General features: G+C 41.9%; 1 protein-coding gene across 16 annotated transcripts in view; it reads right to left on the bottom strand.

Moving 5' to 3' along the window:
* CAST (calpastatin) overlaps positions 1-19,726 on the bottom strand; it is a 114,026-nt gene that overhangs the window by 18,152 nt on the left and 76,148 nt on the right. For 12 of the 16 annotated variants that reach the window (XM_059694041.1, XM_059694044.1, XM_059694040.1 and 9 more), the window contains 14 exons: positions 19,298-19,378; positions 18,449-18,487; positions 17,868-17,960; positions 17,650-17,739; positions 16,422-16,523; positions 13,350-13,433; positions 12,357-12,404; positions 10,973-11,068; positions 9,174-9,269; positions 5,118-5,219; positions 4,533-4,616; positions 2,499-2,549; positions 2,265-2,336; positions 472-573 (listed from right to left, as the gene is read on the bottom strand). In XM_059694041.1, coding sequence (XP_059550024.1) covers positions 472-573; positions 2,265-2,336; positions 2,499-2,549; positions 4,533-4,616; positions 5,118-5,219; positions 9,174-9,269; positions 10,973-11,068; positions 12,357-12,404; positions 13,350-13,433; positions 16,422-16,523; positions 17,650-17,739; positions 17,868-17,960; positions 18,449-18,487; positions 19,298-19,378 — 1,140 coding nt within the window. The remainder of the gene's footprint in view (positions 1-471; positions 574-2,264; positions 2,337-2,498; positions 2,550-4,532; positions 4,617-5,117; positions 5,220-9,173; positions 9,270-10,972; positions 11,069-12,356; positions 12,405-13,349; positions 13,434-16,421; positions 16,524-17,649; positions 17,740-17,867; positions 17,961-18,448; positions 18,488-19,297; positions 19,379-19,726) is intronic. The other 4 variants (XM_059694048.1, XM_059694046.1, XM_059694047.1 and 1 more) reach the window with 4 other exon arrangements.

The raw sequence follows: 19,726 nt of genomic DNA on the forward strand, positions 1-19,726 counted from the left end.
TTTCAACTGGTGTGAATGGGAGGAAAACAATGCCAGTCCATGATACGTTTGTTAGTTTTTTGGGGGGGAGAAGCTCAAATACTAAACAATTCCATAAAATAAACTTGAAGTTAAATAATGGATAGTATTTACGGTGTGTGTTAAGAAAAAAAGGAGAAAAAGCAATGATCAGAAAAGCTGGAAAAAAAAATTTCAAATCAAATAATTTAAATATGTACACACTGCACTTTCAATTCTAATAAAGCAACAATTTAAGCTCCTCAACTATGTATAAAATATTTTCATATATATTGTTTCCTTTGATCATTTTCAATATTCTGTCATCTCCCTAAGTCGCTAATCTTCTCTCTTCTGAAGGTGCCCAATCTTTCTAACAATTTTTGTCTATTTCCACTTACTCTAAGCAGGAGTCCTACTTTCTTTCCTCTTGTTGCTACCGTGGAAAAAGTATTTATAAAATATGTTGCTTACCAGAGTGCTAGGGGGTGGGCCTGCAGAGTGCGTGGTTGCAGCTGGGGTTTGGGAAACCAGTTCGGAGATGGCAGCTGTGAGTTTAGTATTGTCAAATGGCTTCTGTTAAAAGAAAAACAGACTTTGATTGTTAATATGTTATATACAAAACTATGTTCACAATGCCTTCACTTAAATACAACTCTTAATACAGCTTTATGATTGTTAATTCTCTTGATCCAAAGGGAAAGCCTAGTAACATAGAATCTTAAGAACGATTTTTATTCTATTTCTTACTCCATGGTATTATTTTGCACAACTTCTATTCCTATTTATGATTCTAAATGGTGCTCAGTAATCTAATGACTTAGAGCTTCATGGGTTGTTTACACATTTCTTATTATATTTTTGCAGTTTTTCAGCTTTCTTCTGTGTAATTAGTTGCCCTGAATCAAAGTTCTAGCAGTGGTTCTTTTTTTTTTTTTGGTGTTAGCTAAATTCTGTCAAACTGCCCTCTCAGAAGTTACTAGGAAGTTATACTGTTAAAAGCAGTGAATAAGCAAGCCTTGCTCACCAAAATGAGGTATTTATCATATATTTCAAATTCTGATAATATATTAGGTATGATGTACGACTGTTACCTGTTATATAGTATGAAGTTTCAGTTTTATTATTATTCCAGAATCTTTATGAAGTGATTTCTTCTCTCATTTTAAAAATATACTAAATCTGTCATTTATGTTCATTTCTTGATTTCTTTTTCCATTGCCCTGTGACTTTGCTTTCTGAATCAGAACTGTATTTTTTTTAACCATTATTGTATTATAAAGCCTTGTGTTTAGTTAGGTTAATCTTCCCTAAAAAGAGCGAAAAATGTTTTTCAGTATTTTTTTTCACATTTTTATGCATTCCCTTTCAAATATATTTCAGAATAACTTCGAGTTATAGTAAGGTAACATTACTACTTTTAAAAAATATTAACTTAAAAATAACTGGAAATAATTGTTGTCATCCTTTTAAGACATTTATCAAACTGCGTTAGATGTATGGGTTTTAATTTCTTCATATTCTTGTTTTTGTTTTTGTTTTGTCTTCTATTGCAATTTTCTGTATATATGTCTACATCTTGTTAATTATATTTTCTAATCTGTTACTAATACACATAGCATACATAATGTTATGTACAAAGGTGAGAGCAAAAACTTCTGACAACTCCAAGGAATCATTATTTTTTTCTACTTGTCACTTATTCTATTTCTCAACTGATACATATTTTCCATGCCATTGTCCACATAGGATTAAATAACCCAGACTCCACAGAAAAGGTTCTGCAGTTACATACGTTTGGAAACTCCAAAAGTCCTGAAAATCCTACAGTGGAGAAACCTGCTTATGGTTACCCAACATTTTCCAAACTTTCTAGTAACAGAATTCCCTTTGAAGGCCTATATATTCCACAGGAAGCTAAGTTTCCTTAGAGGTAATTTGGAAAATGACCAAATTGTAGAATATCAACTGGTAAAGTTGTCTAAGAAGTAATTTTAGATAAACTCAATTTGAAATTCTCTTTTGATAGGTGTACTGATAGAGTACATGCTCATCACTGATTTAGTGACACTGTTGAAAATATTAACTGTGCTGGAACAATATTTACTATTTCATGATGCAACACATTTTTAGTGGCTACTGTGGGTTGAGGGCCATTAATTCTGTGACTGTTTCCTCAGCTCCCAAGTCAGATTCCAAGTCACAGGTTTCCATTTATTTCTGCCACTCTGAAAGTGAGGAAATAAAACCAGGGGTTTCAGACTTACAAGTGGTGAAGTGTCTGGGGGTCCACCGAAGTCCTTAGACAAGGCATCAAGAAGGAAGTCTTCACTCAAGGGCTGCAAGAACCAGGAAATGTATCAGACACCTCATTTGTCTCATCTTCAAAATGACGTTAGTATTCATAAGCTGGTCAACTCATTAAGAAGAGCTATGCCCTTCCTGAATTACAGTCAGGGGCACGTGAGAAAGACATGCTCGGAGAAAACTGGCTTGCTTACTGGGAGCGATTCCTTGGACTCTGTCGGCAGGAGTGGTTTCCCGTCTTGGTCCTATCCAGGGGGAGAAAAACATGGCACCGAGTCATTTCGCATTCATCCTAAGGATGGACCCTTGTCAACATTATCAGGTTATACCTGATGTTGCTGTGCATTATCAATTAGATCATCATTTCAGGAAACAGAGTCTCTCACCAGAGAAGATGCCATAATTAGTTCATGGCACCAAACAGCTCACATATGCCAGGTACTCCCTGGGCACAGGGCTACAAAGCTGACGGGGCAGCCTGTGACCTTGGGAGCCCACAAACAAGTGCCGGAAAAACATGTGACGGTTCATGTATGCGGTGCGTGGCGCTGTGACAGGGCACCTGCAGGGCGCCATGGGAGCCTGGGGTGAGCCTGGGGGTCGGAGGGCTTGCAGAAGTAGCTTAGAAAAAGCTGGTTAACTTTAGAGGCAACAGGAACCTTCCACCAAACAAAGTGGTCAGGGAAAGCCAATCCACTGCTACTAAAATTCAGCAAAGGGAGCGAGAGAGCAACCAACATCCCATGAGGAGGAGAGTGACCTGCCTCTACACATCTGGGGAGGGGGTGAGTAGGGACAGAACACGTGGCTGGTAAGAAGCTCTCTAAAAACCTTGCAAAAGCAAACACCCAAGCCCATATTACTAATAGAAATGCCACGGTCTCAACTGAACTGGGAAATGCAGAAGCAGCCCTAGCCGCCTTTTCCTCAGCGGACAGAGCATTGGCCTGTGGACCCAAGGGTCCCGGTTTGGTTCCAGTTGCAGGCTTCTCCCTGGCCCGGGCTCAGGTTGGGGCTTGTGCAGGAGGCAGCCAAATGATGTGTTTCTCTCACTTTGATATTCCTCTCTCTAAATATCAATGGAAAAATACCCTTGGGTGAGGATTAAAAAAAAATGCAGGAGCAAGCAGAATAATAAACTCTTAACCTGGGAGAGCTCAATAGAGCTCCCATCTTTGCCAGACAAAAGGTGCAGTGCACATGGGACGAGGAAGGGGAGTATCAGGTGGACTTTCCTGAACTGTTCATGTTTAGTTGGATATCCTCTTAAGTAACGGCACATAATGGAGATGACTGGCATCTGTTCTACTGCCCATGCATCTGCTCCTGTTCAAGTGGCCGAACTTAAACTACAAGATTAATACTGGGGTCTCCCCTGTCACTTGATCTGAACAATCTGTACATCCAAAATAAAGAAAACAGCACTCTTATTTTTTTCTTTATATCTAAAAGTTGCAAATTTTCCCTCATAGGAAACAACTGTCCATTTCCATTTTCCTATCTATATAAAGCTTTCTAAGTTTTCTTCTGGCATTGTAACAAACCATGAATTAGATGGGAAAAAATAGGTAGCTTACCAGTGGTCGGCAAACTCATTAGTCAAACAGAGCCAAATATCAACAGTACAAAGATTGAAATTTCTTTTGAGAGCCAAATTTTTTAAACTTAAACTATATAGGTAGGTACATTGTTATTAACTTAATTAGGGTACTCCTAAGGCTTAGGAAGAGCCACACTCAAGGGGCCAAAGAGCCACGTGTGGCTCGCGAGCCGCAGTTTGCCGATCATGGGCTTAGACCAGCCGTGGGCAAACTATGGCCCGCGGGCTGGATCCAGCCCGTTTGAAATGAATAAAACTAAAAAAAAAAAAAGACCGTACCCTTTTATGTAATGATGTTTACATTGAATTTATATTATTTCACACATACACTCCATCCATGCTTTTGTTCCGGCCCCGTTTAAGAACCCATTGTGGCCCTCTTGTCAAAAAGTTTGCCCACCCCTGGCTTAGACCTTAAATTATTTTCACTTCAGGGAGGACTAAGAATGCCAGTTAGGAATATTTTAGCTTCACATCTGGTGAGCTAACAGGATATCAATACTATTTGGTATTTGAAGTATTAAAAAGCAGATCTTTATGTTCCAGGTCTGCTCCCATGCCCCTTTTTACGCATGTGGAATTCAGTATGAATTAATATAAGGTAGAAAGTACACCCCAGCCGATTTACCTTGGCCTCTTCTAGTCTATAGTCGGGAGGAATTGTTTCTTCTTTTTCACCAAGCTTTTCACGATCCTCCTCTTTGGTTTTCTCCTAAATAGAAATTATACCATTTCCATTGTCAATACGTCTTTTCTCCATAGAGCGGCTGCCTGAAGGACTAAAGCTGAGGTAAATACTAGTACGTCCATCGTTAGGTTAGAACGTACATATGGCCCTATGTGCAGAGTTCCCACAGCACCTTAATCTTTAACAGTGTCCCGGGTTAGCGGGCTCAGACCCCACCACGGAGCCTGCTGGGCTCCAAGGAAGTCCCGAGGAAGCGGGCAACTGCCACTTCTCTCCCGAGCCCTGGGCAACAGGCGTGCAGGTGGGCCAGGGAGACCCCGGGCTCTGACACGGCATGCTGTCCATCCACCGCCGTGCTCACGCCCGATGCTCGCTCAGGCCGAGCTTCTTAAGCAGGGTATGTGCAGCAACAGGGAAAGCCAGCTGGCCACGTGTTGTGGGAAACATTCTAAAAAATGGCGCACTTATTTGGGGACTGAGGGTATCAATGGTAGTTATTTCCAGAAGCATCTGAGCTGCCATTACCTTGACTTTATCCTCCGCCGGCTTTCCATCTCCTGGGTCCGCCTCCCGTTTCCCCAGGCTGCCAGCCAAGGCTTCCACAGCGTCCTCGGGCACCATGCCCTTCTACAATACAGGAGCGGAGGCACGGAATCGGGGGTTAATGCCTCCCTTTAAAGAGACTACGTCAAACAATTCAGAAGGGCACATCCTTATTTCAGACCTGGATAAGAAGCGCATGTTACCTTTTAATCATTTGGATTATCAACTGAATTAAAATCTACGTTAGAAATCAGAGCAAGTTTCATGTATTAAGCATGAAGTGTGTGCAACGGATATACCGACGCTGAGAAACTTGTAAGGTCTAACCCAGCGGTTTTGGTTTGGATATAAGGCAGGCAACGGAAGAGGTGCACCACAGACAAGCTGACAGCCAGGACAGAAGAAAGGAGTGGTTTTCTGAGACTGTTCTTGAGGCGGCGAAGGAAAGGTTTCCAGAGAAGCCCAGGAGAGGACATTCTTCTCCATGTGCTGTGAACCAGCCTGGCTGTCCCAGAGGGGGGTGGGGGTGGGGGGCTCCCGCTGAGGCACAGAAGCCCATGTCGGCAAGCTGGCCTCACCTGCTCAAAGGGATTCACGCTGACCCAGGTGAACGCCCGTGGCTGACTGACCCGAGGGGCACAATGACACTGTGGTCCGGTTCAAATGAAATGTGCTCCCTCATGATGTAGTGAGAACGTGGGTGGACATCGAGCATAAATGGTATAAAAGGGAAAACAAGAAGAAACTAACTACGTTTGGGCTAAAAGAAAGGACTATCTCTGGCTTCTTCCAAACCACAGGCCACGAGCCACATGTTAATGGCTCATGAAATCAATTTAGAGTTCGTGGCCAGGACATTTTGTTTTTTAATAAAACAGTAGAACAGAACACATCTTGCATAACAAGGATAAGTACCACTGATTAAACTGCTGTTTCTATTGTGTGGGTCCTAGGTTGTGATATCAATACATTTCCTACTATTGGTCTTGGTCAAAAATATGAAAGCCCCTGAATTAAACAGTCTCCCAAACTTTATTCTTATCAGAAAAGTCCATGACCTCAGACTGAGTATATATTGGGATTTTAGAGTAAAAGCCTCTTTCTCTTGTATAGCTTGGCCATCATTCCAAGTGAAAAAAGTTGTTTCTCTCCTAAATTGCACTGCCTAAGGGAGTACCACCACCGAGGAAAGGGAGCTTAAGTGGAAAGTGATTTATCACCCTCTAGTGGTTGGATGCTGCATAGATTTTTATTCCAAGAGCAACAAAAATCCCTGCTGTAACTAATTTGTTTGCGATTATATCTAAATTGCGAGAGTTGCAGCAATCCCAAATCTTAGCCAAGCAACTGGAGTTGCTATCTGATCCCAGACACCTGCTCACACTCTATGTCTGCTTTCTCCTACTCTCTGCTGTAGAATCTTTCGAAACCACTCTTTCCTGAGCCTCTGTCCTTTGCTTAAGAAATAAGTGATTTCCAGCCTTAAAAAAAGATGAAATACTGCCTCTTGTGACAACATGGGTGGATATTCTGCTAAGAGAAATAAGTCAGACAGAAAGTCAAGAACCATATGATTTCACTCATATGTGGGATATAAAACTGAAAGCAACAAATGAACAGACAAGAAAAACAAACAAAAATTCATAGACACAGACAACAGTATGGTGGTTACCAGAGGGAAGGGGGGGGGGAAGGTAGGGCAAAGGGGTTCAAATATATGGTGGTAGAAGAAAATTTGACTTTGGGTGGTAAACATACAATGCAATATACAAATAGTAAATCATAGAATTGGACACTTGAAACCTATATCATTTTATTAACCAACATCACCCCAATAAATTTCATGGGGGAAAAAAGTGCAACAGAAAAGCTTGGAGAAGCAGCAGCAGTCTTAAGAACTAAGGAATCGGGAAATAGGACTAAGGACTAAAACTTTTATTTCTATAGCATTTCATGTTATCAGATTCAGAACCAGAACTCGGGTCTCTGGATTTCCTCAATAAACGTTCTTTACATACAAACAAGAACCACATGGTCACCTCCTGCCTCTGGTCTTTGTTACCTTTTGCTCACTAATCCTCAAACCTTTCTCGAGTCCTCTGACCTTTATCACACACTGTAGCTATTCTCTCTGGTTCCCAAGGGTGTCACAATCCCAGAAATGCCAGCGAACCTCGGTGACGGTAATCTTGGCAACTGTGGTAACCAGAGCTGCTGAGGCACAGGCCCGGGAAAGGGGGTCAGAGAGCGGGAAAACAAGAGCTCTGTTTGTTTTCTGTCCACTAAACACCCAATGCTGGGCTCTACAGTCAGGGTGAGGTTGGAAAGGAAGTCACTGAGCCCTCTGAGGCCCTGGCAGTCACACTTGGCATGAGAAGTGGATGACAAATGCTTAGGTCACAGGGTTCTGCCCTGGAATGCTGGCTATTATCGTCCTGATTCCCATCACGGCCTCTGTTCCTACTCCTTCTCCAACCTGTTCTCAGGTTCTCTCCTCTCTCCTGCTCTTTGCCACCATGGCCTGTGCCTGGCTCCCACAATGCTGAACTTCTAGAGCAGCGGTTCTCAACCTTTGGGTCGCGACCTCTTTGGGGGTCGAACGACCCTTTCACAGGGGTCGCCTAAGACCATCGGAAAACACATATATAATTGCATATTATTTTTGTGATTAATCACTATGCTTTAATTATGTTCAATTTGTAACAATGAAAATACATCCTGCATATCAGATATTTACATTACGATTCATAACAGTAGCAAAATTACAGTTATGAAGTAGCAACGGAAATAATTTTATGGTTGGGGGTCACCACAACATGAGGAACTGTATTAAAGGGTCGCGGCATTAGGAGGGTTGAGAACCACTGTTCTAGAGAGTACCCTGAACCTCAAGAAAGAGGGGGGCCTCAAATCTTGCATATGGCAGGAGGGAGACCCTGGGCTTTGAGGGGATTCGCAGTTGGCACCAAGGCCGTCCCTGGTGGGAAGAGCCACTGCCGGACACCCAGGACACTGGCCCTACACCTCAAACACCTAGATGCACATATCCCAAGTATCCCAAGTGCCGCACACCTGGTGCTTGGCCTGTCCTCAGCTAACTGGTCTCCCCACGAAACAGCGCTACTCCCACCCTCAGTATGACGCTGCCCATCACCTGCAAGCCTTTCCTAATTCTCCCGGAGGGTGAGGCATCCACAGTCCCTGTGCCCTTTTCCACATGAGTGATCAAGTTGTGCCATAAGCTTGAGATCTGACCCATATCCACACTAGACTTGAAGGTAGCTTAGGGCTGGAGCCATATTTTCATTTCAGCTACGGTTCTGAAAGGTTAAGTTGCTTATTCAAGGTCAGTTTATAGGTTCATTTCCCTCATCTATAACAGATGATCAGTCTGTATCATGTCCCTGTGAAAATTTAAGAAGATACTATAAAGCATCTAGAACAGGTTAACTATTCAGAGTACAGAGCCACCAAGTCCGTAGTACTGAAACATAGACCACTGATGTTATTTTCTAAGTCAGGCTCTATGGGCTAGTGAATTCAAAAGGAAACAAAGATTCCACTAGTTAAATATCAGAATTCATCCAAAAGATAGAAAGTGAGAGAGAAACAAGAAATGAAGAAGGGAGAGGAGCTGAGTCAATCTCTCCCCCTTCAGGTGGGAGTGGGGGTCCTGATGATACTGGTGCAGACTGTCCCCCCAGGAGTCAGGAAAAGGGAGATCGGGCTCTTTGTGGAACTACAAATAGGCTCGAAAAATGCAGAAAAGTGAAAAAAGCATGATTACTCACCATCACTGAGGAACTAGAAAGGATTTCAGAAGGTGCAAGAAAAAACACAGCTTACAGGAATCTAATTAAAAATTTAAATATAGCCTGACTTTCTAGCACACCCTGAAGCCCCAAACAGTAGCCACTAGAGCTAGAGAAGATTTCTTGTTGTGTCAGAATAAAATCATAGGTTGGTGCAAGAGCAGACAGTGCATGGGAGGAATATCACTTTCCCAGGACATTTCTCAGTGCCCAGAGGACCACTCACCAAGGCCGCAGGCTTGGGTGGTGCTGACTGCACACTGCACAAGGAGGTGCGAGGCACATCCTCTCCCACCGGAGCCTGGGCGGCGGCCTGCGTTTCCTGTGGGAAGAAGCAGGTATGATGACGCATTTTTTGAGCCAACTGGCTAGTAACACTGAACAATGATGAATCAACAATACACTCAGCTATAGAATACTCTGTGAGCATGATTTTCCTGGACACCTAAGGTTGTTGAATAGTGAATAAATCAAGGCATGTTAAAGCTCTTTGGCTACCGTTATTTCAACTTACTAGTAGTTTTACTTCTCTCCTTAGGTAGGTTAAGACTCAGTTTCCACATCTGAAAAGTGAGAACAATAATAGTACCTATATATCAAGTGTTAACAGGGGGCTTTAAGGAGATAAAACATGTGAAGTGTTTTGCATAGTACCTGGGAACAGTAAATGCAATAAATTTTAGCAACTATGATTTCTGATTTCTTATTTTTATAAATTATTACTCATCATATATCAATCACATAATACAATGCAATATTTAACATCAATACATCATTTTTATGTATCTAAGAGCACCCTGCACATTGTAAACAGCTATCTACAAATGCAAGCAGTAAGACTACCCCAGGAGTTCTCAGAGTGTGGTCCCTGGACCAGCAGCCTCAGCATTTCCAGAGAACTTATTAGAAATGTAAATTCTCAGGCCCCCACGCCAACATCACTAAATCAGAAATTCTAGGGGTAGGGCACAGCAATCTGTTTTAACAAACCCTCAGGTGATGCTGATGTATGCTAGAGTTTGAGAGCTTTATTTTATCACAAGGTAAGAATTCAAATAAACTATAATCCAGGCATTTATGGAAATCTATCCTATGTGCACGGTGTTTAGCAGATGACTATTAATAGGGTACAATTTCTTCTTCAAAGACCTTACTATTTAAAACTATGTATAAATGTAAGGTGTAAAGGACCAAGAACAAAACAAACAAACAAACAACAAAAAACAAACAAAAAAAAGAAGGACCAAGAGCTAATACCTTGTTTGCGACAAATGCCTTAACAGGGATATATAAAGAACGAACTACAGACTCCCTGGCATGTTATATCCTGCTGAATTAGAGTTGGAAGTGTGGTCAGGTTTGGGGAGGGGAAAGCAGGAGACAAAGGCCATATTTTAGCACAGCCTGAAAGGGATGACTAAGATTTGAGTTGATGTAGGATTAGGAGGGAAGGTTATTCCAGATGGAAGGAACCATGTGAGCAAAGCCATGGAGACACACATTCAGTGTCATCGTTTAGTGATGTGGGGATGCACCTGAGTAGAAAAGGAAGCTGGGGCCAGAACACATTAGCAGAAATTTTTCTTCTGTAGGAAATGGGTAGCTCCTGAAGGCTGGAGCAGGGGAACGACGTGACTACAAGCATGCTCAAGAAAGAATTCTGGTGGACATATAGGACGGACTGGAAGGAGACTGAAGACAGAGGCCATTTCCATCTCGAGGAGAGTGGTGATGACAACGTTAGCTAGGTCAGTCACAGAGGCAGGAATAGAAAGGAAAGCATGGGTGTGAGCGCTTTCCTGCAGGAATAATTACAGGTCTTAAATTGCAAGAAAGTCAAGGTCAGCTTGGGGGAAGAAAGCACCTTCAGAAAAAGGCAAAACAAAACCTGTGTGTAGAAAAAGACAGCATAATGGGCTTTCTTATTAACCACTTCATGTTAAAACACTTTTGGCATCATATTTTTAAGATTTTAGAAAATCATTAAAAAAAAACAAAGCTAGAGACTTGTTTTTAGAAACATACTTTTGTTTTTTCAGTTGGCTTAGATGGTTTTTCTTTACATTTAGCCTGGTCAAAATCTTCCGAAAGCTCATCAATGAGTTCTGATTCACTCCGGGGCTGTAAAACAAGAGACATTGTATATTATGAAGTTGGTATTTTCTACTTCATTAAAAAAAAGTTTTCATAGAGAATTTTTTCTGATTAACACAAATTAGGACATATGAGATCTAAAACCAAGAGCTAATTTATTTTTTAAAATATTTTTATTGATTTTGAGAGAGGAGGGGAGAAGTAGAGAAAGAAACATCAATGTGAACAAAAGCTAGTTTATAGAGGACATTTCATTTATCAATGTAAGATAAGTGTTATGCAACAAATAGGGAATATTAGACACCTCAGTGCCACAAAAATGTTAATAGTTTAAAGTTTTCTTGACACTTCAATTACAGAGTAATTTTGCTGAAATAAAATTGCCTGTTCTTTCTAATGAAGATATGTGTAGTTTTTCTTTTGTGATTGTTCTTTCTCCTTCCCACTGACTTCCTGTCTGCATAAGTCAGAGGAAGAATAGAGTATGTTCTCCTCTCCTATAACTACGTGGGGTTTTGGCAGGAAGTTGTGTTACCTTAGTTCCTGCAGGAGAGGTGGTTTATCTGTTTAGGGCATGTGGTGATTTTGCCTAATAAGAGTAACCTATGACAGAATTCAAAATCGGGGCCCTGTGTTGGGCAGCCTGAATTTGGATTCCTGGCCATGCTATGTTCTAACTGCGTGACTTTAGGCCAGCCGTCGGCCGTTTGAAATGAATAAAACTAAAAAAAAAAAAGACCGTACCCTTTTATGTAATGATGTTTACTTTGAATTTGTATTAGTTCACACAAACACTCCATCCATGCTTTTGTTCCAGCCCGCCGGTCCAGTTTAAGAACCCATTGTGGCCCACCCCTGCTTTAGGCTACTTACACATCTGTTTCCTCACCTGTAAAATGGGAATAATAATAGCACCTTCCTCTTTTAGTGAGGACACAAAAAGACAGCATATGAAAGGCATCTAGCACAATGTCAGGCACACAGTGATTAATAAATGCTGCTGGTTGATACCAAACCAACTTAAGTGATGGCAGTGCGGAATCATTAGAGTATTTGCTGCTGTGATTAGAATCAAACTCAAGTAAAGTGTTAATCTGACTTAAGGGCCTCCTGACATTAGCTCCTAACGTGCAGGGGATGTCACCTTGCAATGTACAACAGTCTAGTGCTAATCCATGAGGAAAATAAATATGTGAAAAGGAGTCACAGATCTGTGCCAAGTGTTGCTATCCTTATCCTTCTGTCACAATTATCTGAATTTATACTTTACAGCTCTACTATTCTGTAAGTATCCAGAAAAAACTTATTTCCCAACCTTGGATTTTTCTTCAGGCTCTGGCAACAGTGGTTTTCCATCTTTATCCTGCAAATGAAATTGAAAATTCATTGAAAACTAAATAGAAACTTTTGCTTTCATATCCCATTATGTTTGTCTTGGAAAATTGCAGGATATGAGAAGAGAGCTTTTTTCTACTCATATTTGAGTGAATTTCTATTTCAGATTTATTTATAAAGTATCAGAATAAAGAGCTGAGTTGTAAAAATCAAGAGACCAAATATCAAATATAATGCACATGTACTTTTCTTTAAAAGTTGCTTTAAAAATTTTACCTATTCAATAGGAAAATTGAATTTAAAATATCTTCGGCAAGAAAGGAGCTACTACATTAGTGAAATATATATATTTTTAAGTGCCAATTTTCCAACCCAGGGTGAAGAAGTAGATATTATTCCAAAAATACTGTTTTAGTTTTTTTCGATATAAGGTTTCACAATTTAGAGTATTTCTAAAAGTGAAAGACTTTTCATCTATGAACATATGTGAGAATCACAACTATTTTCTATCATACGTTTATGTGATTACTTCAAAGACATATTACAGCTATAATTACAGGCACTCGTCCACCATTCTCACCTCAAAACAAAACCTTAACTGAGGACAATGATAAACAGCCTACCGTTTCTATCCACCACTGAGATCTATGGTGCTTTTATCCAGATAGCAGTTAGAGAAAAAAAGTATTCCCAGATTGTCCCTTCTGCTTTAAGGTAAAGGACCTACGTCAAGTATTGTAAATAGTAGAAAAGCTTGAATTTGTGGGAATTTTAATTACCACTTGGTCACTACTTAGGAAACCATCCCTTAGGGGGTCCGATTCTAGAGAGCAGAGATGAAAGGGTCCAGGGCGCTCAGAGTTAGTATAGAGACCAAAACAGACATGTCCTCCCGCATCCTGGGACAGACACCCAAAACGCCACGGAAAGCCAGAGGCGTGCGCTGCTGTGTGCGCCGTGGCTAACAACGTACCGTGGCTGGTTTCAATCTGTACTCCTCTGGGACTGTTTCGTCATCTTCACCACACTTTTCTCGTTTCTCTTCTTTGGATTTTGCCTGATGAAAATGGAGACAATAAAATACGTAAACATTTGGATAATATATGTAAAACAAGATGGTATCACTTTATGTACTTCATAGGTGGTGTAGAGAAGACCAATTCAGACGAAAGTGTCTGTAAGGGCTTTGCAAACCACAAAGCAAAGACCGTGGTGAGTGGCTTTGAGGAAGGCAGCAAGTGGGGTGACTGAGAAAAACAGCCAGGAATCCCGGGGAGGTGACCCAGCCCTCCTCTCAGGCGCTGCATGACCTCGGGGAGCCACTTAGTCTTTCTTTAGCTCAGTTTCTTCAGCTATAAAATGGGCCTACTAATAATCCTTACCCAGCTACTGACTTGTAAGGATCGCCAGAGGAAAGTGAATAAAATATCCTAGGAGACAGTCAGGCACAGTGCAGAAGTTAGTTGCAATTATTTCAACAGCCTTCATCTTTCGTACTCAATGAGGCAGTTCTGTACCGGGGAGAAACCCAATCCTCCTGAGTGTTAACCACAGCTCGGAAACGGGAGAAGCAGCCCATCACCAATCCAGGCTGATCCATGGACCGCTAGCTTTGCCTCTTTTACAAGGACTCCCTTCAATATCACCAGGGCTCCACTTGATCAGTGAACCATGAATTACCAACTCCATTAGACATAAAAGGGTACAGTAGTTCTATAATAGATCGCTGGCTCCCAGGATATATGTAACATCTGCATTTTAAACAACTGGTGAGTAAGGCGAGGTTCCATGATATGTCACAATGTGTACTATAGCAAGGCACAGTTTTAAACCCCAAACCAATGAGCTCCTGGGCACAAAGGTGGGCAGGTGTCACTCAGCCAATTCCAGCTCAACCCACTGCTCCCACCTACATCTCAGCCTAAGACTGTACTTCTCCATTGAATGATTAGTTAATTGATTCATTTAAAAAGATTAAGCACTTTAATAAACCAGGCACTCTTCTAGGCTTTGGGATAGTTTTATTGTTCTATATATGTTCTACAGTTTTATATGTTTTATAGCATAACAACTCTCAATAAGTGATGAAAGTTGTGTGTTTTTTTTAACATTTCCAGTTATATTCTGCAGATATGGAAGAAGGCCTATGATTAGTGGTTCTCCTCAATTCAGAGATTAGTGGGTTCTCCGCCTATAAACCAGCCTTCCTGAAAGGCACGGTCACCTGTTTGGTAGGACTGGGCCTCCCCTCCCCCCCCCCCATCCCTACTTTTGCTCAGGCCTGCCCACAAGGAAAAGTACCTGCCCAGCTAGATCCTTTCTATTCCTTTGATCTTTATATTCTTTAAATGCCTGCACTGTAGGCATGGGAAGTAAATGTTTACTCAATTGAAATAGCGCCAGACTAGGTAACTACACATAGAAATGGGGGAGGTGACTAATGAAGTATCATTATCAATATTATTTTGTGTTACGATACCTTATAAAAATGACCAGTAGGCACGGGCCCCTTCTCTGAAGCACTATGTAATTTTTGCTCAGAGAGCTCCCTGGTGGAATGTACAGCATGGCTGTGAACTCCTGTAGGATATGCTCTTTACCAGTCTTATCCCACCAGACTACCCAGGAAGTAACGAATTCATCATCAGATAGTAAACCATTACACTATTTAACTTATTGTTACAGCTATTTACCTAATTTTAATCCCTCTAAGACTCTTTTTGTCCTGGGATTTATGTTGATACCTTCCCTCCCCTAATGACCGTCTCATTAAATCACCCTAATTATCTGTAAGAAGCCTGAGGCTCGTGGCCATGGAGCCTCTGGTGGTGGAACCCCAGCTCAACTTGGGCTGACACCTGGGTTCTGCCTGGCTCACTCTTTACTTTAGATGGGGCTTCTGTCCAGTTCCCAGCAATGTGCACCCCGCCTTGTGTTTTAATCAGTTTCCTTTCTTCCCCATACATTACTTGGTCCTGGAAGACGAGGGCCGCCTCCCCTGCTCCCTTCTGTTCGCCTTCACCAAGCATGTTGTGCCACAGTGCATCTGGTGAGCCCTCGAGGAAAGTCGAAGATAGAAACTGGCCCATTCTGGACCAGGGGGGTCCCAGACTCAGGGAGAGCTGCTGGGAGTCCGTGAGACTCGCCTTCCCCAGTGAGTCAGAACAGGAAGTGACAGCAGAGGCAGTGCATTGTGACGGCAGCACCTGCCAGCTCCACCCCCACCCCCACCCCCCACCTGACAGGGTGCGGCTCCTAAGGGCCCAGGCTGCACATCCATGCCCGCCCGCCCCCCATCTCCCCCCACCCCACCACCACAACACACACACACTGCCTTGCTGGGAATGTCCCAGGGCAATTCTCGTCTGTCCTCTTTCCCCCACAGGACTCAGTTGAAAAATGCTTTAAAAACTGTAATGTAGTATTACAACTCCACTCACTACAAGCTTGCTTTGGCTTTGTCAAGATCTTGTTAAGTGAGGTGGGTAAAAACTGCACAGCATCATGCTCTAAGCACAAGGCAGTTTCAGTTACCGAGTGGCTGCTGCTGGATTTTATTCTAATTTGAGACAAATTTTCAACATCTTTCCCCACAGTTATAAAAACAAAGAAAAGGAACTCCCTACCCACCTACAGTCACCTACTTCTCTCCTTATAAACAGTCACCCCACACCCTTCTGAAAATACAAATTTCCAATTTCCATAGGAGTAGACAAACCTATTTCTCAACAGCCCACTGCCTCCATGTTATCTTGTTTAGTCAGTTGTCATTCAAGCACTGGCAGAGGAGATTAGTGTTAACTTTAAATATTAAAATTCTAGATGGTTTATAAGACAAACACTCAAATATCCTCTTGGCTGCTAACTCCCCAGCCAGAAGTCTCTAAGTGACCCAGAGACCCTGAAAGTAAGGCAGAATGAAGAATAGTCCATTTCAACTCTCCAATAAAATAAAGGTCATGCAATCATTTGAAACATGCATAACACATTCAGTTTTGTAACCTGCAGACTATCATGCTCTATATATGAACTCGAAGGTCAGTACCTCGTCGACTTCCTTAATGGAGCTGAGGTCGAGCTCGGGTTCCGACTTCCGGCGGCCCAGCGAAGCCGAAAGAGCCTCCAGGGCCTGGTCGCTCATTGCGTCCTGTGACAAAGCAAAGATTCTGCCCATTAAAAAAGAGAGCATCTCCTCAGCCTGAACAATCCATCCACTTCTTTGTGAAATACACATTTTAAATCTAAAAGATGAATCATGGGTTGGGGATGGACTTTAGGAAGGCAAGTTTATCTGAAACCTGGCAAAAGAAAGAAAGAATAAAAAAAAAACTTACCAGTGAGTGGAAATGGGGGCTAAGACTCTTTCTACAGTAACGGTGGTCCCAGGGGCACTGCACCTCTTCCTTAGCAAGCTAGACCTATCACTATAATCATAACTGTGCCATTATAAAATACCCATGCCAAAATAAAAGCTGCAAAAAGTGAACTTTCACTATCCTGCTTTTCTTTTTCTAAAAATGACTTCTGGCAACCCTGTCCTTGAGCAAAGCAGCTAAGCCCAGAAAGCAGGGGGACCCGGGGTGGCCCCCGCCGCCTTCTTCTCTGCAGGCACCAAGGCTGCTCCCTGTGGGAACACCCACTCTCCGGGGTGTGGTGCTCTCACGGCTCCTCCGCCAGCCAGATAAAAATAAACTGTCCCCTCCAGGAGGGGAGAGGCAGAGCGCCCTGACAGCAACCGCTCCTCGCATTATCTGGACTCTCTGCACACGGGGCATGCTTTCTCCTGCAGCCCAGAGCTGGAGGACCACATCTCAGGGTTGGTGAGAATTAGCCCACATTGACTGCGGTTAAGTGAGGTGGACAGAAGCAGCTACAACAAGACCCCTCGAGTGGCTTCACAGGGCTCCGACTCCTTGAGGAAACCACGTTGAAGATTGTTATCTTCCAAGAGTGTCATTTCTCTGGCGTCCTGCCCTCTGTGCATTGGAATGGTAAGATAGTCTCAATTCACAATCAAGAAGATTGTGCTGAAATCTCCCATAAACTGCTGCAGAAACAAGGAAGACCTGGCTGGAGGTGAGGGGTATCGCCCCAATTGATCTCACTGCTCCACAGACCTTCGGGGAGAAAGACGCCCTACCTCCCCCTCCCTCCACCTCCCCCTGATTTGTAATACACTTTTGGGATTGTCTGGCATCAGCTACATCAGCCTCAGGAAGGCAGCTGCTGTCCCTCGAAACATGGTTATTTTCCAAAAAGTAATTAATTTATACCTTCTCCACCTTTCTTTTTTTCTCATGGGGCGGAGCAGCACTTCTGATTACTCCGGCTGACTGAGCTTTTAAAACTTCTCCCGTAGATTTCTGAAAAACAAAATGCAAGAGATTAAATGTGCAGAGGAGGGAAATGTAATAACCAAAACTAGAAAGTTGTTGTTCTAACGTTCGGGAGGGCTTCTAACAAGTCCCCCTAATAACATTCAGCACAATACCTCTTTCTCAGTTTCCTTCCCACCAGTGGTAGGAGAGCTGCAGGTGAAGTCAGATGACAAGGCATCGATGGCGTCATCGGGCCCTGGGGGTTTCTAAAGAAACAGATACCAGGATGGGTATCACGGGGAATCATTCAAGCGAAAGATCAGATTATACACCCAGCAAAGGAAGAATGTACTCTGGCAATTCCTTTACCACCGAAGGAGATGTGTTAGTAAGATATCTCAGATGAAAGCCTATGTCTGGTAGGGAATGGGTTTTGCACTATTATTTTTCTGTTCCTTCTTCTAAATGTATTACATGTTAAGATATTCCCATCCTATTTTTATTAATATTTATTTTATCCTAAAACTTCCTGGGCTCCATTTCTCTTCCTCTCAAAAACACAAACAAAAATCCATATCAAACCAATGAGCACTGACACAACCCCCACATCCTCTCCCTTTCTCTGAACAGACGGAAACTTCATCTGATTTAGAGGTTACTTTAGCCATAAAATACGGTATTGATTGCCCTATCCACCAACCAAAGATACAAAAAATGTCCATTTGGATCTTAGAAGACATTTATGTAAACTCACCGGAGAGTCTGGAGGAGGCCTTGTGATCCCTTCTTTTTTCTGAAACAAACATCAATTTGATAATGTTGAGAAGGCAAGAGTAATCCTTACAATCAGCAAAATGTGTTACTCAGTGACTGTTATGGGTCGAATTATGTCCTCCCCAAAAGCATATTATTGAATCCCTAATCATAAGCATCTCAGACTATGACTGTGTTTGGAAATAGAGCCTTTAAAGAGGTAACTGAGTCTGGCCAGCGTGGTTGATTGTCGACCCATGAACCAGGAGATCATGCCCAGGTTGCAGGCTTGATCCCCAGTGGTGGGCGTACGGCAGGCAATTGATCAGTGATTCTCTCTTATCATTGATATTTCTATCTCTCTCTCCCTCTCCCTTCCTCTCTGAAGTCAATAAAAATATGCACTTAAAAAAAGAGAGATAACTGAGGTTACGTGAGGACATTAGGATAAGGCTAATCCAATATAACTAGTGTTCTTATAAAATGGGGAAATATGGACCAGAGATACAGAGGGAAGACCACATGAAGAGGTACAGGGAGAAGATAGCTCTCTACCAGCCAGGGAGAGAGGTCTCCATAAGACTTTCAGAAGGAACCAACTCTGCCCACACCTTGATTCCAGTCTCCCAGCTTCCAGAACAGTGAGACAATATATTTCTGTTGTTTAAGCCATCTAAGCTGTGATTCTTTGTTATGGCAGCTGTGGAAAACTAATACAGTGAATGTCATAGTAATGAACTTTTTATCTGCCCATTTTATTTTCTAAATTTAAAAAATTATAACTATACTGATGTGATAACGAATATATTCCAAAAGGAAATAGTAAAGTAAAAGTAAATGATTAACTTACATCCAAAAGTTCCCTGTACTTTGGAGGAATTGAGCCTTCTCTTTTACCCAATTCCTCTATGTAGATAGAAGTCATGGGATCCTGTAATAAAATCACACATTTAGGTACATTATATAATTAATTATCTGAGAATGTTATATGCATATTCTGAAACCAAAGTACTATTCCATTCTTAATTTATGAAACTATTGAAATAAGATATAAATTATTAAGATGCCAATACTTTATACAACTCTGAAATTTCTTTACACAAATACCTCCCCTTATTTAAATAGCTTAACCCATATGTGATGCTAGAAAATATTCAAATCACTATATTAAATTTGATTCCTATATTAAAATACATTGGATTTTAAATGTTTTTCATTGTCTGATGTTTCCAATTCATACAAAAATACAGTTAAAAACAATAAATTTCTATATAACCCA

Source organism: Myotis daubentonii, chromosome 4, assembly GCF_963259705.1.
Source record: "Myotis daubentonii chromosome 4, mMyoDau2.1, whole genome shotgun sequence".
NCBI classification, from domain to species: Eukaryota; Metazoa; Chordata; class Mammalia; order Chiroptera; family Vespertilionidae; genus Myotis; species Myotis daubentonii.